Source organism: Gracilinanus agilis, chromosome 2 (assembly GCF_016433145.1).
Source record: "Gracilinanus agilis isolate LMUSP501 chromosome 2, AgileGrace, whole genome shotgun sequence".
Classification (NCBI taxonomy): Eukaryota; Metazoa; Chordata; class Mammalia; order Didelphimorphia; family Didelphidae; genus Gracilinanus; species Gracilinanus agilis.
In genome coordinates this window covers 162,657,626-162,684,902 of record NC_058131.1, presented here as the reverse complement: position 1 = coordinate 162,684,902, position 27,277 = coordinate 162,657,626, and the positions used below count along the sequence as shown (strand labels likewise).

At 39.3% G+C, this 27,277-nt stretch overlaps 1 protein-coding gene across 2 annotated transcripts in view; it reads right to left on the bottom strand.

Moving 5' to 3' along the window:
* Nucleotides 1–10,663: 10,663 nt before the first annotated feature.
* The window catches only part of SLC18A1 (solute carrier family 18 member A1), a 29,401-nt gene continuing 12,787 nt past the window's right edge, over nucleotides 10,664–27,277 (bottom strand). The window contains exons 7-16 of one of the 2 annotated variants that reach the window (XM_044660827.1): nucleotides 26,008–26,097; nucleotides 25,736–25,779; nucleotides 19,850–19,910; nucleotides 19,670–19,765; nucleotides 15,971–16,049; nucleotides 15,090–15,141; nucleotides 13,361–13,424; nucleotides 12,788–12,907; nucleotides 12,391–12,524; nucleotides 10,664–10,777 (exon numbers count right to left, since the gene is read on the bottom strand). In XM_044660827.1, coding sequence (XP_044516762.1) covers nucleotides 10,664–10,777; nucleotides 12,391–12,524; nucleotides 12,788–12,907; nucleotides 13,361–13,424; nucleotides 15,090–15,141; nucleotides 15,971–16,049; nucleotides 19,670–19,765; nucleotides 19,850–19,910; nucleotides 25,736–25,779; nucleotides 26,008–26,097 — 854 coding nt within the window. The remainder of the gene's footprint in view (nucleotides 10,778–12,390; nucleotides 12,525–12,787; nucleotides 12,908–13,360; nucleotides 13,425–15,089; nucleotides 15,142–15,970; nucleotides 16,050–19,669; nucleotides 19,766–19,849; nucleotides 19,911–25,735; nucleotides 25,780–26,007; nucleotides 26,098–27,277) is intronic. The other variant, XM_044660828.1, reaches the window with a different exon arrangement.

Here is a 27,277-nt window from a genome sequence, read left to right as displayed (position 1 = left end):
AAACTGTAAAATGAGTGTATGCCCTTCAATTAGGGAATAAATGAACAAATTGGAGTATCTCTTGGTGATGGAATACTATTGTGCTCAAAGGAATAATGAACTGGAGGAATTCCATGTAAACTGAAAAGACCTCCAGGAATTGATGCAGAGTCAAAGGAGCAGAACCAGGAGAACCTTGTACACAGAGACTGATACACTGTGGTACAATCAGATGTAATGGATTTCTGTACTAGCAGCAATGCAATGACCCAGAATAATTCTGAGGAACTTATGAGAAAGAATGCTATCCACATCCAGAGAAAGAACTGTGACAGTAGAAACATAGAAGAAAAACGACTGCTTGAACACATGGGTTAATGGGGATATGATTTGGGATATAGACTCTAAACAACCACCCTGGTATGACTATCAATAATATGGAAATAGATATTGATCAATGACACATGTAAAACCCAGTAACCCAGTGGAAATGTGTGTCGGCTGGGGGGTGGGGGAGAGGTGGGAGAGAAAGAACATGAATTACGTAACCAAGGAAATTTTTTCTAAAAAGAAAAGTAGTCATACATTTAAAAAAAAAAAACATTTTGAGATGAGGTCCATACATTTCACTAGTGTGCCAGAGAGATATCTGTTGTTCAATCAATTTCAGTCATGTTCTATTTTCTGTGACTCCGTTTGAGATTTTCTTGGCAACAGCATTGGAGTGGTTTGCCATTTCCTTCTCCAACTCATTAATCGAGGAGGAAAGTTAGGCAAACAGGGCGAAATGATTTGCCCAGGGTCACACAGTTACTGTGCATCTCCAACTCAAGAAGATGAGTATCAAGCCTGGTGCTCTATCCACAGTGTCATTTAGCTTTCTGAGATAATGACATGTTTTTTTTTTTAATGGTTAACCCTTGGACTGTTCAAATCTGGTCTCAGACACTTCCTAGCTGTGTTACCCTGGGAAAGTCACTTAGTCCTTACCATTCTTCTGCCTTGGAACCAATGCCAGTATTGATTCTAAGAGGGAAGGGAAGGGCTTAAAAAAACAAACAAAAAAAAATCTTGAATGAGTTCAACCTTTTTCTGACATACTTATTTTTTTTGACATACTTATTAAATGGCTGCTAGGTGGTGCAGTGGATAAAACATGGAATCTAGAGTCAGAAAGACCTAAGTTCAAATCCAATCTCTAACAAATTCTAGCTGTGTGATACTATCATTATTTGTAAAATGGGGATAATAGTCCTTACTTTTCAGGGTTGTTGTGAGGATAAAGTAAAATAATATATTTATAAAGCATTTACAAACTTTAAAGCACTATAATTGCTGTTATGATTACTAATATTATTATATAGTTATCTTGGCTTGAAGAACTCCAGTGAGGCTAAGGCACTAATCTTCAGGGGCAACCCATTTCACCTTTTTAATGGATCTAATCATTAAGATTTTCTTTGTACCAAGCCTAGATCAGCCTCCCTGAAACTCCCTCCCTTTTCTCCTAGTTGAGATAAGAAAGGGGTACATATAATGTCTTTGGCTATTTGCTAGGCTATCATGTGAAGCAGGCAATAAACTTGTTCTTTTTGGCCCAGAAGGTGGAAGTAGGACCATTTAGATTTGAATTGAGGAAGACTTCTTAGAATTAGAGACAAATTCCTAAAGTACAATGGACTGACCCAGAGGGTAGTAAATTCCCTCTCTCACTGGAAGTGACAAAAAAGCCTGGAAGGAGTTTAAAATGAGGATTCTTGTAGGGATAAAAGTTGGACAAGAAGGCTTCTGAGCTCCCTTCTAATTCTGGAATTCTGTGAATATAATCCCTCTTCCACGTGGTTGTCCTTCAAATTCTTGAAAATGGTTCAGACACGTCATGACTAAGAATTTTCTCTTCCAGATAAATCATTTATATTTCTTTCTTTCTTTTTAAATGCTTACTTTGTTTTAAAATTGATACTGCATATTGGTTCCGAGGCAGAAAAGCAGTAAGGGATTGGCAAAGATTAAGTGACTTGCTTAGGGTCACTCAGCTAGGAAGTATCTGAGGCCACATTTGAACCTAGGACCTCCCATCTCTAGGCCTGGCTCTCAATCCACTGAGTCACCTAACTGCCCTCTACTGGTATTTCTTTCAACTGATCTTCATAGGTCATGATCTCAAAGCCCTTCACCATCTTAGACACCCCTTCTCCACATTCTTTCCAGCTTTAGTCATGTGATCATTGAGGAACAGAGGCAGATATCCAATGGATAACCTGTGTGCTGCATCCTTATCTAGCAACATCAAGAGAGGGACAGAAAGGCCTGCCAGAATTTTGGGGTGAATGCACTGAGCAGATTTACAAGCAGAAAGGACCAGAGTTGGGTTAGCATGAATAGATTTATAATCACACTGTGGTGGGTGGAGTACCCACATTGATGAGATCATAGATCTGTGAAATAAGCAAGTCATGCAGGTACATTACTGGTGAGACTCAGACCCCCATGGGCGTAATTTATGGGGCTTAAGACTTAAGAGAGCAGCTTTCAGCCTTTTTAATTTCTAGATCTCTTTACATTTTTAAAAATTATTAAGCATTCCAACTTCCTCACCCCCAAGAGCTGCATCTCTTGACATTTACCATATCCAAAATTAAAACAGCTTTGTATTATTACAAAGATAATTTTGGTCTCAGATTCCATGAAAGGTCTCAGGGATCTCCAGAGGTCCCCAGAACACATTGTGAGGATGACTGATATAAGAAAATCACATAATGTCAGTCCTATGGTATATGGACCAGTAGCTTGTCTCTAACTCTGCACTGAGACTTGGTCCTCAATCATATATCAGTAGAGAGATTCAGAACTTTCTGCAAATAATCCTAGAGACTGGTTCCAACACAGGGTTGTGGAATGCCACAAATGTCCTTTTGACACCAGCCTCAAGGATGACCTGAATTTATACCTTCTGGCTTCCCTTAATTGTCAAGTAGTTCATCCTTAAGAAGGGACTGACCAGGCATGTCTCTGGCACCAACCATGGTGAGTGAGTTTCAGAGACTGAGGCTGCTTCTGGAAGATTTGGCTGCCCAAGTTGGCGAACCACATTCTTACTCAGGGAGTCTCCCCACCTCCAGGTTACAGGCCAGTGAGCTATGATTTAAGTGACTCAGCCCTTTTTAGTCCAACCTTCTCCCTGGGATTTGAGTATAGCAAATAGAAAGGAAGTCGGGGGAATTTCTACTTCTCTCCTGCCAGAAGGGAAAAATGATGGCTCGAGAGAGAATCACATAAAAAGTAGCATCTGCTTGTCTGATTGAACTGAGATTCCTGGAATTCAGATTCCTGGTCAGTTTCTGCCTTTCTGTTTTCTTTTTTTGAGGTGTTAGAGTTGGGGACACCTGAATTTGAATTCTGCCTCTGATATCACAATATGTAAGATACCATTTGCTATTTAACCTCTCTTTTTTTTTTTTTAAAACCCTTACCTTCTGCTTTAGAATCCATATTGTGTATTGATTGTAAGCTTAAAAATTAATATACAATATCTCCAAGTATTATATTTAATAAGATTTATTAATAATAACTCAAAGTAAAAGAAAATAAAAAGCTAGAGTAAAGAGGGAGCTAATCCAGCCACTATCGCAAGAGAAGAGCCAAAAGACGGGCTTACGGCCAACTTATATACTATACATGAGAATGCAATGTGGAGGAGAGAGGAAAAGAAATTATGGAATGAGAAAAAGAAATTCTGGGAGATGAAGTCCAGGGGTTCAAGATTTCTAATTACACAGGTTCCAAGGCAGAAGAGTGAGAGGCTAAGTGACTTGTCCAGGGTCACACAGCTAGGAAGTATCTGAGGTCAGATTTGAACCCAGGACCTCTCATCTACTAAGCCTGGTTCTCAATCCACTGAGCTACCCAGCTGCCCCATTTGATGTCTCTGAATCTCATTTTCCCCATCTATACACTAGAAATACTAATAAATAGTACTAATTTCAATTGATCAATGAACATTTATTATTTTTATTGTTGTTTGGTTGTACTTCAGTCACGTTTGACTCATTGTGATCCCATTTTAGGGGTTTTCTTGGCAAAAATACTAGAGTGGTTTGCCATTTCCTTCTCCAGTTCATTTTGCAGATGAGGCAATTGAGGCAAATAAGGTAAAGTGACTTGCCCAGGGTCACACAGTTGGGAAGTGTCTGAGGCCACATTTGAACTCAAGGAGATGAATTTTCCTGATTCCAGACCCAACACTCTTTCCACTTTGTCACTTAGCTGCCACAATTAAGTGTTTACTATGTGGCAGATACCGTATTATATGCTGGGGAGGCAAAGAAAAAGACAGGCAATCCCTTCTCTCAAGGAGCTAAGGTGGGAAGATAATGGGCACAAAATAGGTTCATAATAAGAGACATCCAGAATATTTGGAAAGTAACCTTAGTGTGAGAGGCATTAGTAGATGGAGCCCCATCATAGCTTCCTATAGAAGGGCACATTTGCGCTAAATCTTCAAGGAAGCCAAAGATTCTACTGAAGATCAAAAGGAGGAATATTTTAAGCAAAGGTGGATAGTGACAGCAAAGGTATAGAAATGGGAGATTTTTCTCTTCATAAGGGAGGAATAGCAAATAGGCCAGTATGGATGGATGACAGCATATGTAGGAGTAAGAACCTGTCCATTTTGTATTAGTGTTCCCAGATTAAATAGCACCTGAACAAAACATGTACTTAAAAAATGTTTATTCATTCAATCATCTCCATGTGTGGAAGGGAATAAAGTGTAAAAAGAGTGAAAAGCTAGAAAAAAGGTTAAATTAAGAACTTAAATGTTAAAGAAAGGAGTTTCTATTTGTTTTTTCTATATTCTATTTTTCCATAGTTTTGTATCCTGAAAGTAATACAAGGTATCAGCATGGAATCTAGAAACTCCCTAAACTTGGGAGGTTTCTAGATTCCATGTTAACAGAGGCCACAGAGATAACTAAGAAAGGGGACACAGTCACTGACTACAAGAAACCTTTCATGATAACCCATAACTCTGGAGTCAAAGGTTCTGGCTTCAAATCCTACCCCTGTGGTTTACTTCCTTTAACTTTCTTTAAGTCGTTAATTTTCATAGGCCACAGTTTTCTCATCTGTAAAATGAGAGGGGTTAGCTAGATGGCCTCTGAGGTCCCTGTCAGCTTCAGAGCTATGATTCTATGTACTTTACAAACCATAAAAGCCTAGACAAATAAAGATATTGTGTCTTCTAACATTGTAGGATTTGATGACTAATCCTTAGTCTTTGTCTTCCAAAGTGGACCAATCTTTTTAATGGTCTCAGGAGGCAACTTCTCCCTCCTCTTTACCAGGGACTAATTCTTTTGGTCATTTTATTGATCTTTCTCTGAAACTTCTGCAGCTCAATAGCCAATGCTTTGTTAAAGTAATCTAGGCATAGTGGCCACACCATGGTTTTATAGAATATATTTGCTTTTGTTTAGTTTTGAATATTCTTCCTGGCCCATATTCGACATTTCATTGCCCAACTGGAGCATAGTAGCTATGAAGCCAAGGTCTTCAACTCCAATCAGTTTAATTAGCCATAGCTCAGACCTCTTATTCCTTACTTAACATTTGTGGAAATAAAAACTAAGCCAATTTTTTTTCTTGGAGATTAGACCAGCTGGCTCAGCATGAACCTGAGCATCACCACTCTGTAGTTCTCTGGGCCTCCTAGAGATCTCTTCTGGTGAGAGGAAGTCATACCACATTGGTGATCTCCAGTCCTCTGGCATAGGCACCTTGGCCAAGTCCCAAATTTGACCCTTGAATTTCTTCTAAAGTCTGGAGCAAATAACATCCATCCTGCTAGTTTGTTTCAATTTAGTTTGTTGATTAGGCCAAGTTAATAATAAACAGACATTTTAGCACCTGAAAACACAACCACAAAGGAGGACTAGGGCTATAGGGTTTAATGGGCAGCTAAGTGGCACAGTGGATAGAGTGCCTAGTCTGGAATCAGGAAGACTCATCTTTCTGAGTTCAAATCTGGCCTCAGATACTATCCAGCTTATATGACCCTGAGCAAGGCATTTAACTCTTTTCACCTCAGATTCTTCATCTGGAAAATGAACTGGAGAAGTAAATGACAAGCCACTCTGGTATCTTTGCCAAGAAAACCCCAAATGGGATCATGGAGAGTCTTAAACGATGGAAAAACAACAACATAGGGTATAGTGGATTCATTACACACATTTTTTCCTAGTTTCCTTTCTGATCCCAGACCAGTTATCAGAAATCCAACACTGGATTTCTCACCTCAGAATCTAGAAGACTTGGGTTTCTGTCCTACCTTTGACTCAGACTGACTTGATTGCCGAGAAAGTTTCAATAATCAAGGAAACCCTTTATAACTATAAACTATATTCAGTTATCAATATACATTGGTGGAGGGAGTTTTTCCATTAGAATTTTCCCCTATTAATGAAACCACAGACTAAGTCAAAAAGGGGAGGAAGGGCAGGGAGAGGGAATTATATTGTCCCACTGCTAAGAATTTAGTCAAGAATGAGAGCTAGACAACAATTGGGTGAGGCTTTGATTTGGTGTACAATCTGTAAAAGATTTCTGAGACTTAAGCAAAGATTAGAGAAGAGGCTGAGGAAGAATTTGTGTGATGTGAAGGCTATTGATCAGAATTGCAAGAATCATCCAACATCTATCTATGGGGATAAGTGATGGATTAAGAATTGGAGGGTTTGGGTTCAATGCCCAGCATCAGTACCTGTGTGACCATAAGCAAGACATTTAACTTTTTCTAGGTCTTCTTATCTATAAAATGACTTCTAATATCTACTAAGCTATTAAACAAGACAAATGGAATAGAAGATTTCTTTTTAAATAGATTTTTATTAATATCTTTTGTTTTACATTGCCTTGATCCCCACCCTCTGAATCCTTCTCTCCCCCCTCTCTGAGAGTCATCATTATCACAAATAATTTTAAAAGAAAAAGAGAACTAGGGAAAAATGTCAAAAAACTAAATGATACAATAATAAGAACAAAACAGTACAAAATGATTTTATATTCAGTGTTCTACACCCATGGATACTCATATTTCTGGAAAGGTCCATGTAAAGGTGACTTCTTATATTTCTTTTTAGGGGCCAAACATTCTATATAATTTCACAATTTTCATTTATCAATTGTTTTGTTGGTGGTGTTGCTTCTTTCCACTTCCATGGTTATAGTCATTGTGTATATTGTTTTATGACACTGCTTATCTCACTCTGCAACAGTTCATTTAGATCTTTCCATGTTTTCTCTATACTCATCATGTTCATCTTTTCTTATAGCATAGTAATATTCCATTATTTTCACTTGTCATAATTTTCTTAGCCATTCCCCAATTTATGAGCACCTACTTTGTTCTGAGTTCTCCTGGTATATAATTTGTCAAAGCATATGACATTTTAGTCATTCTATTTGAAAAAATTCCTAATGGTTGTTACTAATTTATAGGTCCACCAACTATGCATTAGTATACCTGTCATTCCACAGGCCTCCTCCAACACTGATAATATCCATCTTTTGACATGTTTCCTAATTTTCTGAGTATGAGGTAAAATTTCAAGACTTTTAATTTGTGTTTTTTATTATTGAAAGAATATTTTTTCATATGATTGTTAACGGACTAGATTATTTCTAAGAAACATTCTAACTCTAATTCTATCATTTTGAAAATCCTCAGTGGCACTCTACTACTCACAAAGTAAAATCCAAACTTGAGTCTAGCATTCAAATCCCTCTCTAATCTAGTCCTTATTTAACCTCTCCCATCTTATTTCCCACTACTTCCCTACATAAACCCTGTGCTCCAACAAAATTTGTCTCCTAAATGTTTACTAGATATACCATTTATATTCCTACCTCCCTCATTCTTTTAAAAACAAAAACAAAAACCTTGCATCAGTTTTAGAACCAAGCAGACAAGAGGTAAGAGCTAAGCATCTGGGGCTAAGTGACTTGTCCAGCTAGGAAGTTTCTGAGGTCAGATTTGAACCCAGGTCCTCCCAACTACAGGTCCTCCTGACTATCCACTGAGTCACTTAGCTGCCTCATTTATACCCATTCTTGCCTGAAATGTCCTCCTCATTCTCATGCATTTCATCCTATCCTCTCTTCAAACCCAGTTCAACTCCTCTTGCCTCAATGAAGCTTTCTTTGGTTGCTCCAACCCATAGTAATCACTCCTTCATATAATCATAGTATTTATCCTCTGAACCCCTTTTGTTTTATTTATTGGTGCATACTATCTATTTGTCAATAATAGTATAATTAAGGGTAATTGAGTACTTGTGAGAAGAAGCCTGGCAGAGCCAAGAAAAGGATAGACTTGGGGTCAGAAAGACCAGGGTAGAATATTGCCTCAGACACTAGCTGTGTGACTCCTAGGCAAGTCACTTACTCTCCCTCGGTTCACTTATCTGTAAAAAGGAGGTAATAATACACCTTCCTTATAGTTATTGTGAGAATCAAATAGGAGAATACATGTAATTCCTTTACAACTTTAGAGCATTCTATAAATGTTGGCTAGTATTAGTATCATCACTTAAAATATGCTATTTGGTATTTTAAAAATGTATTCCTGGCCTGCATTTTCAACTAGATTGTCTGCTGTTTGGGAGCAGGAGTCATGTCTTATGCCTTGTAACCTTAAATATGGCAAGTGTTCAATAAATGCTATAGAAGTTGATGGAATAAAGTCTTAATAATAATTATTTTCACACACACGCACAGTTTTTCTCTATGTAGAGCTTAAAGAGTTGTCTGTGGTAAGTAGGTTCATTAACAAGCATGAGAAATTTCTCATCATATACTCTGTTGCACCAATGTAGATTTCCAGGTATATATTTTTTTAACTTTTCAAGATAACTATAGCCAATGCCTTTAGTGTATGGAATTCAGGGGAAAAGCAAGAACAAGAAGCAAACATTGTCTAGTGGAAAGAACACTGTATCTGAAGCCAAAAGACTTAGATTCTCATGCCAGCATCTACTTACTACTTAGGTGACCTTGGGCAAGTCACTTCAAACTTCTTCTTGGTAAAAATGAGGAGCAAGGTGACTGCTATGATTCTGCCCAACTTTAAATCCTCTGTTCTCTATGAAAATAGGGAAAGTCTGAAGGACTTGCACTGTGAAGCCTCCAGAATAACAATGTTATTTGCATGGCAATAAAACTTATTTTACAACTACAAGCTCAGAAGCAGAAGAAAAAAAAAGCAAATTCATGATTAGGATGTAATATTTATAAAGTGCTTAGCACTGTGCCTGGCACATGGTAGGCACTATATAAATACTAGCTAATTATTATTATGAGATATGCAGTAAGACCTATGAACAGCAACCTAACTAGAAAAAAACCTAGAAGGGAGCATATTCAATGAGAAAACCAGCTGCTTCCAAATCCTAGAAGGGAAGGCTTCCCATTGGGAATGCCTCTGGACTACATGACAATAAACGCAACCAGCAATCCCTGTCTCCTCCTTGTGTCCCTGGACAGGGTATGAATTCTCTTTGTGAACTGTTGGAGAACAAAGTCTTTGTTCTGGCATTAACTCAATTTCTCAATTTTCAAGCTGCTTAGACTCTAAGAATTATCTCTGGGATGATAAGATAAGATTTAGCCTACCCTTGGGATCCTCACATTTTAGATTTGGAGATGTAAAAACTTCAGGGGTCATCTAATCCATACCCTTCATTTTACAGAGGCCCAGAGAGTGGACTAACTTGCCAACAATGAGAGAGATAGTAAGTAGACAAATGAAGAGCTCTACTATGAGCCTATTATATGTTTTTTTATATTGAGCTAAATAAAATCTGTCCTATATTCAATGTCTTGCTATCCTGAATGCTTATTGGGAAATTGAGGACCTTTTGGAGTAAAATAGCTAGATACCAATGTTCCCAGGATTTTTTGAGATAGAGATTTTATAGCATATTTCCCCATTCCCTTAAAAATAAATAAATAGGGGTAGTTGGGTGGCTCAGTGGATTGAGAACCAGGCCTAGAGACAGAAGGTCTAAGGTTCAAATCTGGTCTCAGATACTTCCTAGCTGTGGGACTCTGGGCAAGGCATTTAACCCCTCTTGCCTAGCCCTTACTACTTTCCCCCCTTGGAACCAATGCATAGTACTGATTCTAAGGTGGAAGTTAAGTGTTTGGTTTGGGTTTTTTTTTAAGTATCTGGGACTATCATGTCAACACCTTGAGTGTAACTGGAATATACTACAAATGAAAAAGCAAAGTCACATACACTCTAGACTGGGAACTCAACTAGAACACAGGCAGTACACTGTGCTTTCTGGGTTCCTCCTTATAATTAATATTCTCCCTGCACCCTCCTCCATCAACCTTTAGCAAAGGATTACACTGCTTATACTAATCGGCTTTATAATAGCCTACATTGTAAGGTAGAAATCACCTCCCTAACTCCCAACAGGAAAAATGAGTCAAGCAAAGTATCTTAATAGAACCCACAAGCCTAAGTTCTTTTCCTTTCCACGTGGTGATAGAAAGGGAAGAAAAGTCCCAGGACAGAGTATTAGAAGGCATTTAATTCTGTATCCTTTAATATTTGATTTCTCAAGGAAAGGGAAGGGGGAGGCATCTATATGGAGCAAAGCAGGAGTCTCCTTTACTCCCACTACTCCTCACTCTCCATTTCCTCTTCACTGCCCTCACTCAGGGGAAATGCCCTTTGGGACTTCTGGATTCCATGGATCTTAGTCTCCATAGGACATTCCTGGTTCAAAATGGCCTGTGGTAAGAGAAAGAAGGAGAGATCCTATCACTTTTTATACAGACCTTACCTTCTACCCACCCTCCAACTTACCCCAAAGTCTTTGCAAAGTGAATTTTCACATCAGAACTTGAAAGGGCCCAAGATCCTCATTTTTGGGCTTCTTAACACCCACTCGGTGAAGCTAGGGGGCACAGTGGATACAGCACATGTTTCTGAGGTCAAACCCAGCCTCACACACTCATTAGCTGTGTGACCTGTGAGTGTGAAGCTCCTGACCCCTTTTATGATTATAATAGGATTTGCCTTTATGATTATTTTCATAATACAGTTATTAGTTTTGAGTTAATAGACAAATAATATAGTTTACTGCTTATGAATTCGCTAAGAAAGTTATAGCTCAGGATGGTATCAAATCTTGTTTACATACTTTGACCTTAAGTTTATAACCAAAATCAAGCCCACCACACCCTACTGGGTACAAGCTCAAGACCGGCAAGAAGGAGGGGGAAGCCTGCCTTGGGTAAAGAAGTGGAGGCCTGCTTTGGGTGCAAGCTCAAGATGAGTCACACAGGAGGTGAAGGGCCATTCTTGTTTTTACATAACTGTTCAAAGGCCTTTGAAAGGACAGCAATAATTATAGACTTAAAAAGTGACCTTCTTTTGCATTTACTAGCTTAATTTGCTCTTGCATCACTAATTAAGAACCACCTATGTAAAATATATGAGTATTTTTTTCTTTTTTTGTATCACTGTCACTATGTCATAAGATTTCTCTATAAAAAAGCTATCTTCTAAGGCTTAAGGTCTGGTTCTGATGAGAATAGGGTCCAGCTTTATTGTGAGGTGGGCCTCCTCTTCATTAACCTATTATCTAGTTTGGAGTTCTGTATTGGTGTGATAAATATTTGCCACAGAATCTAGGCAAGTCACTTAACCCTACTTGCCTCAGTTCTTCATCTGCAAAGGAAAAAGAAATGGCAAATCACTCCAGTATCTCTGCTAAGGAAAATAGCAAATGGGATCAAAAAGACTCAGAAACAACTGAAATGACTGAACAATAAAAGCATCCACTCAAACTCCACGAAATTCATGATTATCAATCATTCTTCCGGTGTCTCTGAGTTATACTTCTATGCTCTGGGCACCCACAGGGAGAATAGAGAAAGGGAAAGAGGAAATAAGAAGAACCTTGAAAAGAAAGGCAGAAACCTTCAGCAAAAAGGTGAATCATTATTGTCATAATAATTATTGTGGACCTGTGGTTTCATCAGTGTAGGTTCCTAGATGTGGAAACTCCATATACCATTACATCTTAGCTACTCCTAGGTAAATTGCTGTCCCAAATCATCTGGAGAACTCAGAAATTAAATGGCTTGTCCAGGATCACATATAGCTAGCAGGTGTCAGAGTCAGAGTTTAATCCCAGAACTTTCTTGATACAAGCCCAACCCTCTACCCACTAACCAATGATACCTTTCCTCACAATTATTATGAAGAGGGAGAAGAGAGGAGAAAGAATAAAACAAAAGGAAGGCAGAAAAACACTAGGAAAATAGAGACAAAAAAGAGAGAAAGGAAGAAAGAAAAAAGATCTATTCTTTAAGCAATAGTTAGAATCAGCCCCTTACAATCTTTTCTTCCTTGGCTGGGGGGCTTCGAAGGTAGTAACAGAGTGGGGCATAGGCAATGTTGATGACTCCAATGATGACCATAAGCCAGGGAAAACCAATCGAATGGACAATGGCACCCCCAGTAGATGGACCTGCAAGAGTTAAATCAAGCATTTATTATATATCCACTAGATAGACTGGAAACAGGCTGGGCACTATTGGGAAGAAGAAAGGACAGAAATGAAGTGGCCATACTTGTCAAAGGTCCTAGGATTGAGAGTCCTGCCATGAGAAAGAGAGAGTGCTTTGGATCTACCTCAATTTAAAACTGACTGACTGGTAGAAGTGGTAATGAGGAATGGGGTTTAGGTGGAACCTTAGGGGAAACCAGATCTAGACTGTTATCAGTACATACCAATAGCAAATCCCATACAGAAAGCCACATCAGCAATGGCATAGACGCTTCCATATACAGATGTGTGGCGAAGGTCCACCAAGTGTCCCATGATGGGCATCATGGAAGAATCCACCATGCCTGTGGCCAAAACAAACAGTGCAGCAAGTCACTATCATTCTTTCTGACCTGCTGGATTCTGCCCTACCCAGAATTCTTCCTTTTGCATTTTGCCTATATGTTCTTCCATTTCCTTCCTTGGGATCTCTCTTTTTAAGTTTGTCTCTATTCCATCTCATTTCTTACTCAGTTCTTTTCTTCCTCCTCTCCTCTACCTCTTTCCCCACAGAAGAAAATTACAAGGTATTTCCTAAACAGCAACTCCCTACTATTGCTTTTACCTCATCTCTTTTTTCTCCCTCATTCACTGCCACCTTGAATCAGAGCAAGGATCAGAGAAGCCACTTGACCTAGAACCTAATGTCAAAGTGAATGTCCAGACCCAAAAAGGCTGCAGTAGAGAAGAGAGGGAAGGGGAATAGAATGAAGGAGGAAATGCATGCTTGCCTTCCTTCTCTGAGAGGAAATTCTTACCAATAGCAAAGCCTAGTCCCCCATTGGGACCAATGAGACCGAGAATATTCTGAGCAAGAGGAACCTTTGGGAAAAAACAAAAGCAGAAAGTATTGAGGGTGTGATGTTCTATGAGCATTATCCAAAGGGCTATATAAAGGGGCTAGGAAGCTGTGTACCATACTTTTCTCACATCCGTGCAAACAACTCCTTATTCTCCATTTTTACCATCAAAACATTTTCATAAAGTGCTTAATTGTGTGTGTGTGTGTGTGTGTGTGTGTGTGTGTGTGTGTGTGTGTGTAAGGAGGAGGNTGTGTGTGTGTGTGTGTGTGTGTGTGTGTGTGTGTGTGTGTGTGTGTGTGTAAGGAGGAGGTCATAAATCTTGAACAAACACTGGACCAATAGAACCACCACAGAACAGGGGCCAATAGCCTAGGGCAACACATGCCAAAGATAGGATAAAAAATTATTTCATGGTACAATCAAAGTGACTCTAGGAAAAATGGTTAGACAGGTGAAACTTGACTTTCATGTACCACCTCTATGATCTACAGCAGAGATTTTTACCCTGGGATCAATGGATTGATTTCAGGACTTGTATGAACCTGAATTAGAAAAAAAATACATCCTATTTCAATATAACTGGCTTCTTTTGTAATCCTATGTGTTTTACTGTATGTGTTTATATTTTATATATTATTAGGAAAAAGAAAAAGAAAAGGTTTCACTGGATTGCCAAAAGTCACCATGACACATAAAAAATTTAGAACCCTTAACCCAAACCACTTACAAAACTGCCCAGTACTAGTTCTCTGTTTTCTCTTTGTCCCATTCTTTTGAGAGTAGACTAATCTCTGATGACATATTAACTCATAAGTAAAATATTAAAGACTGATAACTTGTTATCACTTATGCTTGCATTTTAATGGAGGATTCCTGAAAAAAGAACAATCATTTGCTCATTTCTCTGATCCATGTGGAATGTTGTCCCCAGGGACTTCTTGGAGGCAGAAAGGGCTATTGTCACTGTTCTCCTCTTCTCAGGAGAGCCTGAATAAAGGATGACTTTAGCATGCCTCTTCTTGGATATTTAGAGTTTAATATATATTAGTAGAGGGGCAGCTAGGTGGTGCAGTAGATAGAGCCCTGGGCTTGGAATAAGTGTCTTGCCCAAGGTCACACAGCTAATAAGAGTCTGAGGCTGGTTTTGAACTAGGAAGATGAATCTTCCTAATTTGAGGCCTGACACTCTCTCCACTGTACCACCTCATGTAAGCATGCCTCCTCTGAAAGGTTACCAAAGCCTGAAACATCATTAACACTTTGGCCCCAGGCTATACTAAACTTCTTCCCAGTCATTCTGGCTCTTCCCTCACTCATACGGAATAGTTACAGGAGAATTATAATTTGTGGCCACACAGCCAATTTCAACTTGCGTCATCACCTCTTGCCCAGATCTTGAGACTGAGTAAAGCCTTTGTCTCAGTAAAGGTCTTTCCACCAGAGGGCAAAAGAAGGGCTATAGATAGATAGATAGATAGATAGATAGATAGATAGATAGATAGATAGATAGATAGATAGATAGATAGAAATATAGAACCAATTCTTTTGGAAATATATCTATATATTTCCAGAAGAATTGGAAAACAAAGCAGTATATAGATACTCCTTTGTTTTCCAAAAGAATTGGTTTTGTAGCAGGGCCCCCAGGGTCTGGTCTAACTCAAAGACTCCTAGTTATACTCACACAGAGCAGGCTGATACCTACTACCAACATCCCAATCAGAGAACATAGCCACCTATAAAAAGGAAACAAGAAATTACTTTAGGGAAACATCATTCTCTTCCAGCCCCAACCACAACCTCATCACTCCCAAGGATAGCCAGCAGGATGGCCAGCAAGGACACTATCTGGGTACCATTTCCAAAAACTACTTCCTGTCTAAACAGACAAAGCAATACTTGACTAGATATGGATATTATTTCACATGATGGAAAGACGGGTACTCTTCTCTTTTTCTCTTTCTAGAGGGGATGTGGTAGATATCTGAGCTATGAAAATGGCTCTTGAGCTTTTACTCAGGCCATTTTGTCTATGTGAAATGCCCTCCCTCTCCCTTCATTGATTTAAATCCTAATCACTCTTTAAAGCCCAGTACAAGTCCTCAATAAGTCCTCCCCAGACCAGTTTAACCCATTATGTACTTTCCTTTTTGATATTCTACAAACTGATTATGCTACTCCTCTTTGGCATTTACTGATTATTTCCTAACTTTGTGTCATTTGTTCGTTCAGCCATTTTTGAGTTGCATCTGACTTTCTGTGACCCCATTTGGGTTTTTTGTTGTTTATTTTTTGTTGTTCAGTCACATGCAAGTCTTCATGACCCCATTTGGAAGTTTCTTGACAACGACTTCATTATTTTTGCCAAGAAAACCCCAAACAGGGTCATGAAATGTTGGACATGACTGAAAAACAACTGAACAAAAACCAAAGTTGTTTGGAAGCAACTTTTCTTTACATTGTCCTTTTCAATTTTAACTTTGTGTGACTCCAAAATTTTCTTAAGAGATGTTAGAACCTCTATCTTGCCTTTCCACATCCTCCTCATCTCTCCAGATTACTTACCGACCCATCTTGTTGGCCAACACTCCAAAAAGGTTGGTGCCAATGAGATAGGACACACTGGCAGGCAGGAAGGCTAGACCTATAGGGAGAAAAGCATTTCTTTGGGCTTTCTCATGTTGTCCCTTTAGGAACTTCTCCCCTACAAAGAAGCATGATTCTGCCCTATCCTTTGCTCTCTAAGGCAGCCAGGTAGAACTTTTTCCCTACTACACAAAGCCCTGAGATCTAGGAGTGATAGGGAAGTCATTCTAAACAAAAACTGTCATTGAGCAAATGACATTTCTCTCACCAGTCCAGTTTTCTTACAATCTGGGTTCACCCAAAAGGGCAGCAGTAGCAGCACCCAGAGAAAGACTTAGTCTTGGAATTCAAGAGTGGGAAAAGCAGAAACACAACAACCCATGCTTGGACGTCAACCTTTATGGGGTCCAGTGTGCTCTCTCTCTTCTCTTCTCCTCTCTCTCTCTCTCTATATATATATATCTATATTTTTTCTCTCTCTCCTTCCCTCTCTCCCCGCCTTTCTGCCACACACATCATATATATATATATATATATATTCTCTTTATATATATATAAAGAGAGAGAGAGAGAGAGGTGGAGGGGAGGGATGGAGGAAGGAAAGGAGAAAGAGAAGGAGAAAGAACCCAAATGCAAATTAAGTCCTTTCAGATCAAAGATATCAGAAATAAATAGCTAGGAGAAATCAGAAGCCTGATTCTCTCCTCTGTATCTAAGACCCCATTTCTTACTTCTCTCTGGGCCAAAGGGAAACTATGTTGCCACACTTAAAAAGATAACTAACCACTGAAATTATATTTAGGCCAGAGATAAACATTTCACAAGTTACTGGGTAAGACTTATTTATTTTTAATATATACTTTCAATAGACAGGAAGCAAAATGCTTCTGGCATGGTTTGTCTACATGAGATGACAGCTGTTTTAGCTGATACTGTTGGTCTATAATAATTACCCTTTTTAATAAAGGAAATAGCTCTCCTGTTGTCTGTACTAGGCTTTGGGTGAAGCCACTTCCTGGAAACCTTCTGGTATCTTAGATACATTTCTGACATCTCTATAATTGCTTTATCCTACTTCCTAAACCTGAAGGCTATCCATTAAACAGAGTTCAGTGAAATTTTACAATGTATTATCCATTCCCTTTAGACCAGCATTCAGAGATTAAAGAGGAACCAGAGTGGGAGGATGCACTTAAAGTCACAGCCAGGCTGTATAGCAAACCCTTTGTAACAGTAGGGGATTGCTTTTTAGTGTGCCTCAAATATGCTGTGATTGACTTTATCACATGCATATTTCTCTTGGCTGAATTCAGGGCAAAATATTAATTCTTTTTAGTTATGTTAGAAACTCTTTGTAACCCCATTTGGGATTTTCTTAGCAAAAATATGGTTTATCATTTCCTTCTCCATTTGACAGATGAGAAAACTGAGCCAAACATGGTTAAATGAATTGCCCAGGGTCACACACTAGTTAAATATCTGAGGTTAGAGTTGAACTTGGGTCTTCTTGACTCCAGGTCCAGTATTACATGTTAGAGAAAGGGTTTATAAGAGCTAAATGCTTTCTACTATGGGGATCTACAAATGTACCAATGTCCTTTTCATTCAACAAAATGATTTCAGAGTCCAGAAGCCCCAAAACATTGTGATGTAGTGGGGAAAGGTTTGGACTGATAGTCAGGAGTTCCTAGGTTCTAATTCTGGTTCTGTGACTCTGTCACTATATGACCTTGAACAAGAGACTTTCCCTCTCTATAGCTTAGAGTCTTCCTCTGGAAGATGAAGGGATTATGTAAGAGGATCCCTGAGGTTCCTTCCACTTCTAGAATTCTATGTGGCAGTCTTGAACAAGAGCACTTGGGATCTGGATTGAAATTCTACCTCTGCTTAGATGCTTACTCCCTATGTAACCTAGGGAAAGTCTCCTTAACTCTCTGCTGCTCAGTTTCCTCATCTGTAAAATAAGGGGATTGGATTAAATAGCCTGGATTAAATAATTAAATATCAAATAAATACAGCTATGACTACATGATTGTTTTTAAAAAATGCTTTCTCTGGCCTTTCCATGACTTGTCCCTAAGCAAGGAGGCCACAATTTAGTACTGTTTGCATCTGTCACTCACCTCTACCAGGAGCCAGAAGAGCCAAGGGGGATATAATCTGCACAAATGGTACCTTCTGAATAGGGCCTAACTTGATTAACAGTTATGGCCAGAGCTAGCTTCTGGTGAGGGAAATTTAATTGAGGGGTAAGTGGCAGGTATAAATGGGAGCCTAGCCTCACATTGTCCCTCCAGGAAATTGAATTTAGAACTTTATATTGGACACTAAGCAAACATCCTATCTTTATCAGCTTTTCCCCTGCTCATTGCCACCACCCTCCACTCTCAGCAGCAATGACTAATTGGCACGTAGTCTTCCCTGTTCCTCTGCCTTGGACTTCCTGGAAAAGGTTGGAGCCCCACTTCTGACCCAAACTAGGTTCCAGAGGTTGCTTCTTGAAAGGCACTCAAAGGACCAGAGGCTTGGAGAAATTGGAGCTACTACACCTAAATCCAGAGTCTCACCTAAGGAAGAATAGAGTTCCATACTAAGCTAAATCACCCTCCTCTCCAGCTCCCATCCCTTTTCCCTTGGCATTCTCACATAGCCAAGACGAACTTAACAAAAAAATTCAAATCAAAAAAGTTACAGTAGTCACCTGAAGATCTAAGCCTAAGAAATTCTAATGTCTTTTATTTTTATTTTTCAAACCCTTACCTTCCATCTTAGAATCAATATTGTGTATTGGTTCTAAGACAGAAGAAGGATAGGGGGTTTAATGACTGGGCTTAAATGACTTGCCAAGGGTCACACAGCTAGGAAGTATCTGAGACCAGATTTGAATCCGAGATCTCCTGTCTCCAGGTCTGGTTCGCTATCCACTGAGCCACCTAGATGCCCACAAACAGTTAGCATATTTAATATAACATTTTTTTAAGTACCTTACACATATTACTTCATTTGATCTTCACAACAATCCTATAAAGAAGGTACTATTATTTATCCCCATCTTATATAAAGCAAACTGAGGCACTATAAGAATTAAGTGACATATTGAGGGTCACATAACTAAAAAGTATCTGCGGCAGGATTTGATCTCATGTCTTCCTAACACTAAGTCCAGTGATCCATGTAGGTGCCATTACATAAAATAGGAGTGATTAAAGTACTTAGTGATTAGAGTAGAGGTAAAGAAAAAGAAATAATAGGCTGATTGTATATACATATACATACATATATGTGTACATACACACACAGAGAAATTGACTGAGGCTTGTCCTCATTTGGGGACAAATTCTTATTCTTTCCAACAACTAGGAACCATTTCATTTTGGGTCGCTTTTCCAAAAATCCAAAATGGAGGCCCAGATGTGTCCTACTTTTCTTTCCATCCTTCCTTACCTCCATGCATACTCACTCTGCTCATTTATATCAGTCAGTCATAGGAGGGAATTCTGTGCAAAGGAATACAGTTCTACCATCCCATCAAAGGAGATCATGCATCTCTAGAAAGAAGTCCAGCTAGTGAGACTGATCTCTGGAACATTTAGGAAATGTCAAGCCAAGAAAAGAATTTATCTTCCTCACCACTCCTTCAGCACTACTACTGAGATGGCTTGAGGGCCTGGTACTTACCCAATTGCCACTTGGGGGAACACATGGTCTGTAGCATCCATATGGGCAGTGTGGGCTCCAGTATGGCCACTCCCATGTTGGCAAAGCAGAGGGAACCTGCAGAGACAGTCCCGATGAGCTATCCAGCTGCCCCAGTCAAAGCCCCTAATCCCCTTTATATATTACAACTAGGAAGGTTACCTGCAGCCACAAGGATGTAAGGATCTCTCAGAAGAGTTAACATTGGGGTGCCTTTGGAGCTCTGGGGGGGACAAAGGAAATAAAAGTTCCTTCCAATTACATAGCATCTTTTTTTTTTCAAAACATTTAATCATCTATTATCTTCTTTGTATGAAGAATATAAAAAAGGCTGTATTATTCCTGTCTTGACCAGTGAACAAACTGAAGCTTAGAGTGGGTAAAGCGTCATTCATCCATCTTTTTATTCATTTAGTCAACAAATGGTTAGTAGATTCCTATTACAAACAAGACACCAGGCTTCCTACTCACTTTGAGGTATTTCAAGATTTTAAAGTCCCAGCCCTGAAACATTTTTAAATCTCAAAACATTTATCATCTAATAGGTCACATAGCTAGTTAGTGATAGCCAGGAAAAGAGCCCAAATCTCCTGAATATCTAGTACCAAATTCTTGGGGAAATGGTAGCTGCCTACAAGTAACAAGGTGGTACAATGGACAGAGCCCTAGAGCAGGAGTAGGGGAGATCTGAGTTCAAATCCAATCTCAGAAACTAGCTGCAAGTGACAAGTCTGTCTCAGTTTCCTCATCTGTAAAATGAGCAATAGCATTTTCCCTCCCAAGGTGGTTGTGAGCATAAAATGAGATAACATTTGTAAATTGCTTTTCAACCTTAAAGCATTATGTAAATATTAGTGTTGTTATTACATAGACCAAGGTACAAATCCTGCCTTGGATATTGTTGTTTGTCCTTTTTCAAAGAAAGACAATGATATCACTAGTAATGTCTTGACTTGCACTTGAATAGCAATTAAGTGAGGCAGAGTTGCACAAAGACCTCAGTCTCACTCTCTCTTCCAGAATCATCCACTTCTAGTGGCAAAACAAGTCAGGATGACTATCCATGTCCCAGGATGCTTAGGCACCTTTGCTACTCTAGGCTCTAGGTCCCCACAGAGCCTGCTTCAGCTGCCTTCATGGCCATTAGAACAAATTGTTCTTCACCCATTCCACAGTGGGAAATCTTCATATGCTAGGGCTAAGCATCCCCTTAACTCATCCACCTCTCATGGGTCACCCTCAGCCTGGTCTAGCCTATCTATCAAGATGTTTTTCTAGGGAGTGGCTGCTATCCATTCTACAGCTTTTTAGAGCCACAGGTGAGAGTTGGGTGAAAGACAGATACCAAAAATAGATAAGCAGCCCTGAAAAGGGCTTGGCAAACTCTCACACCAGAGGTACTAGTCCTCCCAGAATATCTGGTACACCTTCTTTGATACCTACTAGTTTAATAGTTGTATCACCACTGAGAGGTTCTGATTGGTGAGTGCCTTACAATGGCCCATGTTAGGTAGTTGTAGACCTGGTTTTTCTAACCAGTTCTTCCCCACCCTACCACCAGCTGTCTTCTATCTTAGCTCATCTACACTACTCCTCCCACATGCTTTCCTTTTCTGTAGCCAAAATCAAATCAAATCAATACTGTCATTGTTCCTAGATAGGGTGTGTCCATCCACTCCTATATCTTTACTTGTTACCCTCTAGCTTAACTAACTTTCCAAACAAAACTCTTCTCCCCATCATCCAGATCTTATTTGTGTTTTCACTTTCAATTAAAATGTAAGATCTTGGGGGACAGCTAGGTAGCTCAGTGGATTGAGAGTCAGGCCTAGAGAAGGGAGGTCCTAGGTTCAAAACTGGCCTCAGACACTTCCCAGCTGTGTGACCCTGGACAAGTCACTTGACCCCCATTGCCCACCCTTACCACTCTTCCACCCAGGACCCAATACACAGAAGTTAAGGGTTTAAAAAAAATAAAAATAAAAAATAAAATGTAAGATCTTGAGGGCAGCTGGATGGCTCAGGGGATGGAGAGCCAGGCCTAGAGATGAGGTTCAAATCTGACCTCGGACACTTCCTAGCTGTGTGACCCTGGGCAAGTCATTTAACCCCCCACTGCCTAGGCCTCACAACTCTGCTGCTTTGGAATCAACACATAGTATTGATTCTAAGACGGAAAGTAAGGGTTTTTTAAAAAAAGAATGTAAGATCTTTGAGGGCAAAGATTGCCTTTGTTTCATATTTGCATCCCCAATGTTCATGAGCATATTGGTTGGCACATAGAAAGTGCTTAAATGGTTGGGGGGTTTTTTCATCTTTTTAAGCCTTTCTTACCTACAATAAAGGAATAATAAAACCCATAATGCCTGCCTCAGCAGGTTGTTATAGGGTTAAAATAAATTAATATAGGAAAAGGGTACCATAACTATATATATATGTCAATTACTGCTATCCCAGAGGTCAGTGTGAAGGACACTAGAGGATTCAGCTACTCAAATTCTTTGACCTCTTGACAATGAAATCTCTTCATTTACACTGAGCTAGGATCTAAATTTCTGACTTTTTTGAGATTGCAAGTTTCCCATGAGGGTAGATAGTCCATAGATACCTGAACTGAACAATTCTTTCCTTCTTAGAATCCTGTGAGGGAACTAGTTTGGATTTTAATCATACTATTGTGCCCTAGGGACATTCCAACTTGCCACTCATGAATCATAGAATGTTTGAGCAGGAAGGGAATTTAAAGATCAACTAACCCAACTCTCATTTAAAGTGAGGGTTAGAAAAAAGTGACTTCTCCAAAGTCACATGGCTAATAAGTGACAGAGCTCAAATGGGAAGCCAGGCTTTTTGACTCCCAGACCAGTGTTTTTTCCAAGATATCCTACTTTGCTTTGCAGGTGTCCTCTGGCCACATGGAAGAACTGATACCCATCAAACCATTAGTCATGCAAAGGCCAGTCCCTACCAGACACAGCTTGATTAATAGCTTTGAAACACTTTTATGTGCTGGGCACAACTCGGGCAAAAACTGGAGAACAGTTTTACCCTGGATCCAGTTCCAAAGTGAGGGGCAGAGTATGTAAATTAACTTGCCAAATGAACCTATTCCAATTCTGAGAGCCTTTGCAGGTGGTGAGTTACACTTTTTTTTTTAACCCTTAACTTTCTGTCTTAGAATCAATACTATCATTTCCAAGATAGAAGAATGGTAAGGTCTAGGCAATTGGGGTTAAGTGACTTGCTCGGGGTCCCATAACTAGCTGCCCCTCAGTTTACTCTTTTGTTATGGGACATGGATTTTGGATACTTGTCCCATCTCCATTCCCTAGTACACTGGTATTATCCTACCTAAACACTTTGTTTTCTGTACTATTTGCTATAAACCCTGGAATCCTAAAAACAAGCAAACAAAAACAAAACTGTTTCCTTGAAGTTGGCATCTTCTCAAGAGATCAAGAGGTTCCTAGACACAATGGACAAAACTTTGGAGAGCTGTCTAGTTTAAGTGAAGAATAAGGATAGAGGTTAGAGATGAGAGCCTAGGCCCCACTACATTTTTTCCCCTGAGAACCAATCTCTGTCTGTCTCTCTGTGTCTGTCTCTCTGTTTCTGTCTCTGTCTCTGTCTCTCTGTCTCTCTCTAGTTTCCCTAACTCCAATAACAATAGCATTGATAACAGATGTCACGGAGTTATGACACAGGCTCATATGCTATTGTAACACCTGTGTGTGCTGGTCTAGAGTTCTCAGCAAAGTCAAGCCATTCTCTTTCAATCGTGTCTCTTATCCAGCAATGTGTCTGGCCTTCTGTAACCCACAGATTGACACAACCTTCATCTGAGACTGGTCCACATGTAAACAAAACAAAACAAAAGAGCCATCTGTCGGTCCATATCACTTTCCTTATCTACCAAGGATAGATGTTCTCTATCTCCTTTCATCCTGTTCACTTGAGATTTCATATAAGAACTGCAGCGATTGAGTTAGTATGATCCTCGCAGCATATCGGCTACCAACGTATCTCCTACAATGAATAATGAAGAGTTGGTAGCAAAAAAAAGTCACCTATTGGTGATAGCACTGGATACATAGTCAGATCTGGATTCTAAGTATTTTATTAGCCTTCTCACTATAAGCCTCAGTTTCATTATGGAGAAGCAAGATGATAATGTGGGCAGAGATTGTTTTGTTTTCATCCTTGTGTCCCTAGAAGTGAGCACAGTGCCTGACACGTGGTTATTGCTATTGTAGTCGTTCAGTCATTTCAGTTGTGTCCAACTCTTTGTGAGCCCATTTGGGGATTCTTGGCAAAGATATTAAAGTAGTTTGCCATTTTCTTCTTGAGCTCATTTTGTAGATGAGAACATTGAGGCAAAGGGGAGTAAATGACCTGTTCAGGGTCACACAACTAGTGCATGTCTGAAGTCAGTTTTGAATTCAGAAATATTAAAATAGTTTTATATAAAATAAAAAATATTTTCTTGATTCCCAGCCCAGCATTCTATCTACTGTGCCATTTAGCTGCCTATTGGCACATAGTAGGCACTTAATAAATGCTAATTGATTGATTAATATAATTATATTACCAACTTGAAGAGGGTGTTGTAGGGAAAGCACTTTATAAACTACAGAGTATATATAAATATGAAGTTACTATTACTATGGGGAAATGTTTTACATGATTGCACATGTTAAATCTACATGAGATTGCTTACCACCTGGGGGGGAGGGGTAAGGAAGTGAGGGAAGTGAGGGAGTTAGTGGGGAAGGGAAGGAAAAAAAAGAATTTGAGACTCAATACTCTCCAAAAAAATGTTAGAAACTGTTGTTACATGTAATTGGGGGAAAATAAAATATAATTAAACCCTTATCTTCAATCTTAGAATCAATAATGTGTATCACTTCCAAGGCAGATAAATAAGAGCTAGGCAATGGGGGTTAAGTGACTTGCCCAGGATCACACAGCTGGGAAGTGTCTGAGGCCATATTTGAACCCAAGACCTTCTGTCTCTAGGCCTAGCTCTCCATCCACTGAGCCACCCAGCTGCCCCCACTATTTCTAATAGTAACAATAATGCCATCCTGTCTGCTACAAGAATTGTCACAAAGATGCTGTGTCGACTTGGAGTCTAGAAACCCCCAAACCTGTAGCCTAGAAAGATTTTACGAACCCCAGTTTACTTAGCTTAAAGGTAAAAGCCCCAGATTTGACCTTGTCACTTGAGAGTTCCTCCCTGAGGGAGAGTCTAACTTCACTGGTCTCAGACTAACAAAAGACCTTCTTTTGAGCCTGAGTGGGGATGATCATTCCCATCAGGGCCATGCCCAAGCCCAATGACTCTTCTTGCCTCCAGAAGCCTCTCCCAGTATATCATACCCTCTTTTGGAAGATCTAACTCGGGACCTTCAGCATAGGAGACTGAGGTGCTGCCCACTATGCTAAAGAATCACTGGGCTTGGGAATGATCATCCCCACTCAAGTTCAAAAGAAGGTCTTTTGTTAGTCTGAGACTAGTGAAGTTAGATTCTCCCTCAGGGAGGAACTCTCATGTGACAAGGTCAAATCTGGGGCTTTTACCTTTAAGCTAAGTAAACTGGGGTTCGTTAAATCTTTCTAGGCTACAGGTTTGGGGGCTTCTAGATTTCACATAGACAGCTATTAGTGAACCTAAAGAAGATATGCTTACTACATGCCCATCTAGTTCAATTCCCTTCATTTTAAAGATGGATAAGGTAAGGGCCAAAGAGTTTAGGTGCCTTGTCTGATTTCATGCAGGTATTGACAGAGGCAGGATTTGAACCCAAGTCCTTTGACTCTAGATCCAGATTTCTTTCAACCACACCATGCAATACTAATTATTTTATTCATTTACCAAAAAAAAAAAATAAAATCCGTTTTCTTATGCACCTGTGAAATTGTTCACAGAATGTTAAATGTAAAATAATAATAGAGCACTCACTTATCTCAGGATGATTCTATCTGAGCTCCATACATATAGATGAGAATGAGATGAAGACTAGCAACAATAATACAAGTACCACTCACCTCCGGGCAGATCTTGGAGGGCTGTAGAATGCAGAGCTGTAGAGCTAAAAAGGAGAGAGAAAATCCAGTACGTGCATTTTTCATTTTCCTTGAGACTGTCAGCAGACACTCATGTCAATAGCAGTTTCTATGACCTACTTTCTTCTTTCCTAGATGAGTTTAGTCATGCACTTTGCCAAAATGTATCAGTAGTGACTCCTTACAGCTCACGACTGGCACCACGACATAAAATGTTTCTAACCGGTCACCTTTAAGGATGGATCACTACTCACCTCCATCCATCAGGGCCAGCAAAGCCAAAATAAGGAAGGGAGCAGGTTTGCCAACAAACTCATACATCAGGCTTCCAAAGGGAGCCCCCACTGAAAGGAAAAGGGACAACAATCAGGGACAACAAAGACTGGAGGGCAAAGTACTTACAGATGTCTCCCTATTATACTTTAGGCTTCCTGGAGACAGAGACTGTGTCTTATATTTCTTCTTGCTTAACACAGTGTTAGTCACATAGCAGATCTTCAAATAAAGCTTATTTTCTACACTGTAGACTACCAGTGCTATAAAGCAGAGATGTTAAAGAAAAAGTTCATATGGAGGCTAAAATACTGCAGAGTCCCCTCAAGACAGATTAAAATGTAATTAGGAAATATTTACTAAACAAACTAAAAATATAATGAAGCACACATAATACTATATATTTAAAAACTAAGTCAATATGCAACCAGCAGGGATTTTTATGTACAGATTAGGTAGTCTTCATTTTTATTTGACTTTGATATCACTACTCTAAAATTACCTTAGAGCTCATCTCCCAAATTCTTCATTTTACAGATGAGATAATCAAGGCTCAGAAGGGCTAGGTTATTTTCTCAAGGTCATACAGCTAATAAAGAACAGAGTCATCACTTAAACCTAGGTCTCCTAATTTAGATTCCTTTATCTTGCCACAAGAGAAAATTATTTAAGGAATTAGCTAGAAGAAATTTTGGGTAAAAAAAAAAGGGGGGGGGGGAATAATAAGCAAAAAGGGAAGGTCCAACCTGGGTAAATATAGGACCAGAAGATTATAGGTTTAGATCTGGAAAGGACCTTGACAAGCATCAAATCTAACTTCCTCACTTTACAAATGAAGAAACTGAGCTTCAGAGAGGGGGAAAATACTTAGCCAAGGTCAGTCAGGTAACTAAGTAGCCTTCTTATTTGGTGAGACATTTTCTTGTTTAGAAGGAAGAAATTTGAAAAGAGATCCTGGGTTACAGGGTCAGGAATCAATAAATTTATGGACTATTTGTTCTTTTTTTTTAAAAAAAAAATTCTATGGTAATGTACAAAATTAGAAGAATCACCAATAATCATTCCAGAAATAATAGTACAACAGGAAGAATGCCCCATTTTTTCAGCATTTTAAGTCATTTCTGGTTTCTTCTGCTTGATTAAAAAAGTACACACCACTTGTCTACAATGACATGCTATATACTTATTAAGTCAGTAATTAGTGATTTAAAAAAAAAAGAAGGATAAGGATAAGGAAGTTGGGAAAGATGC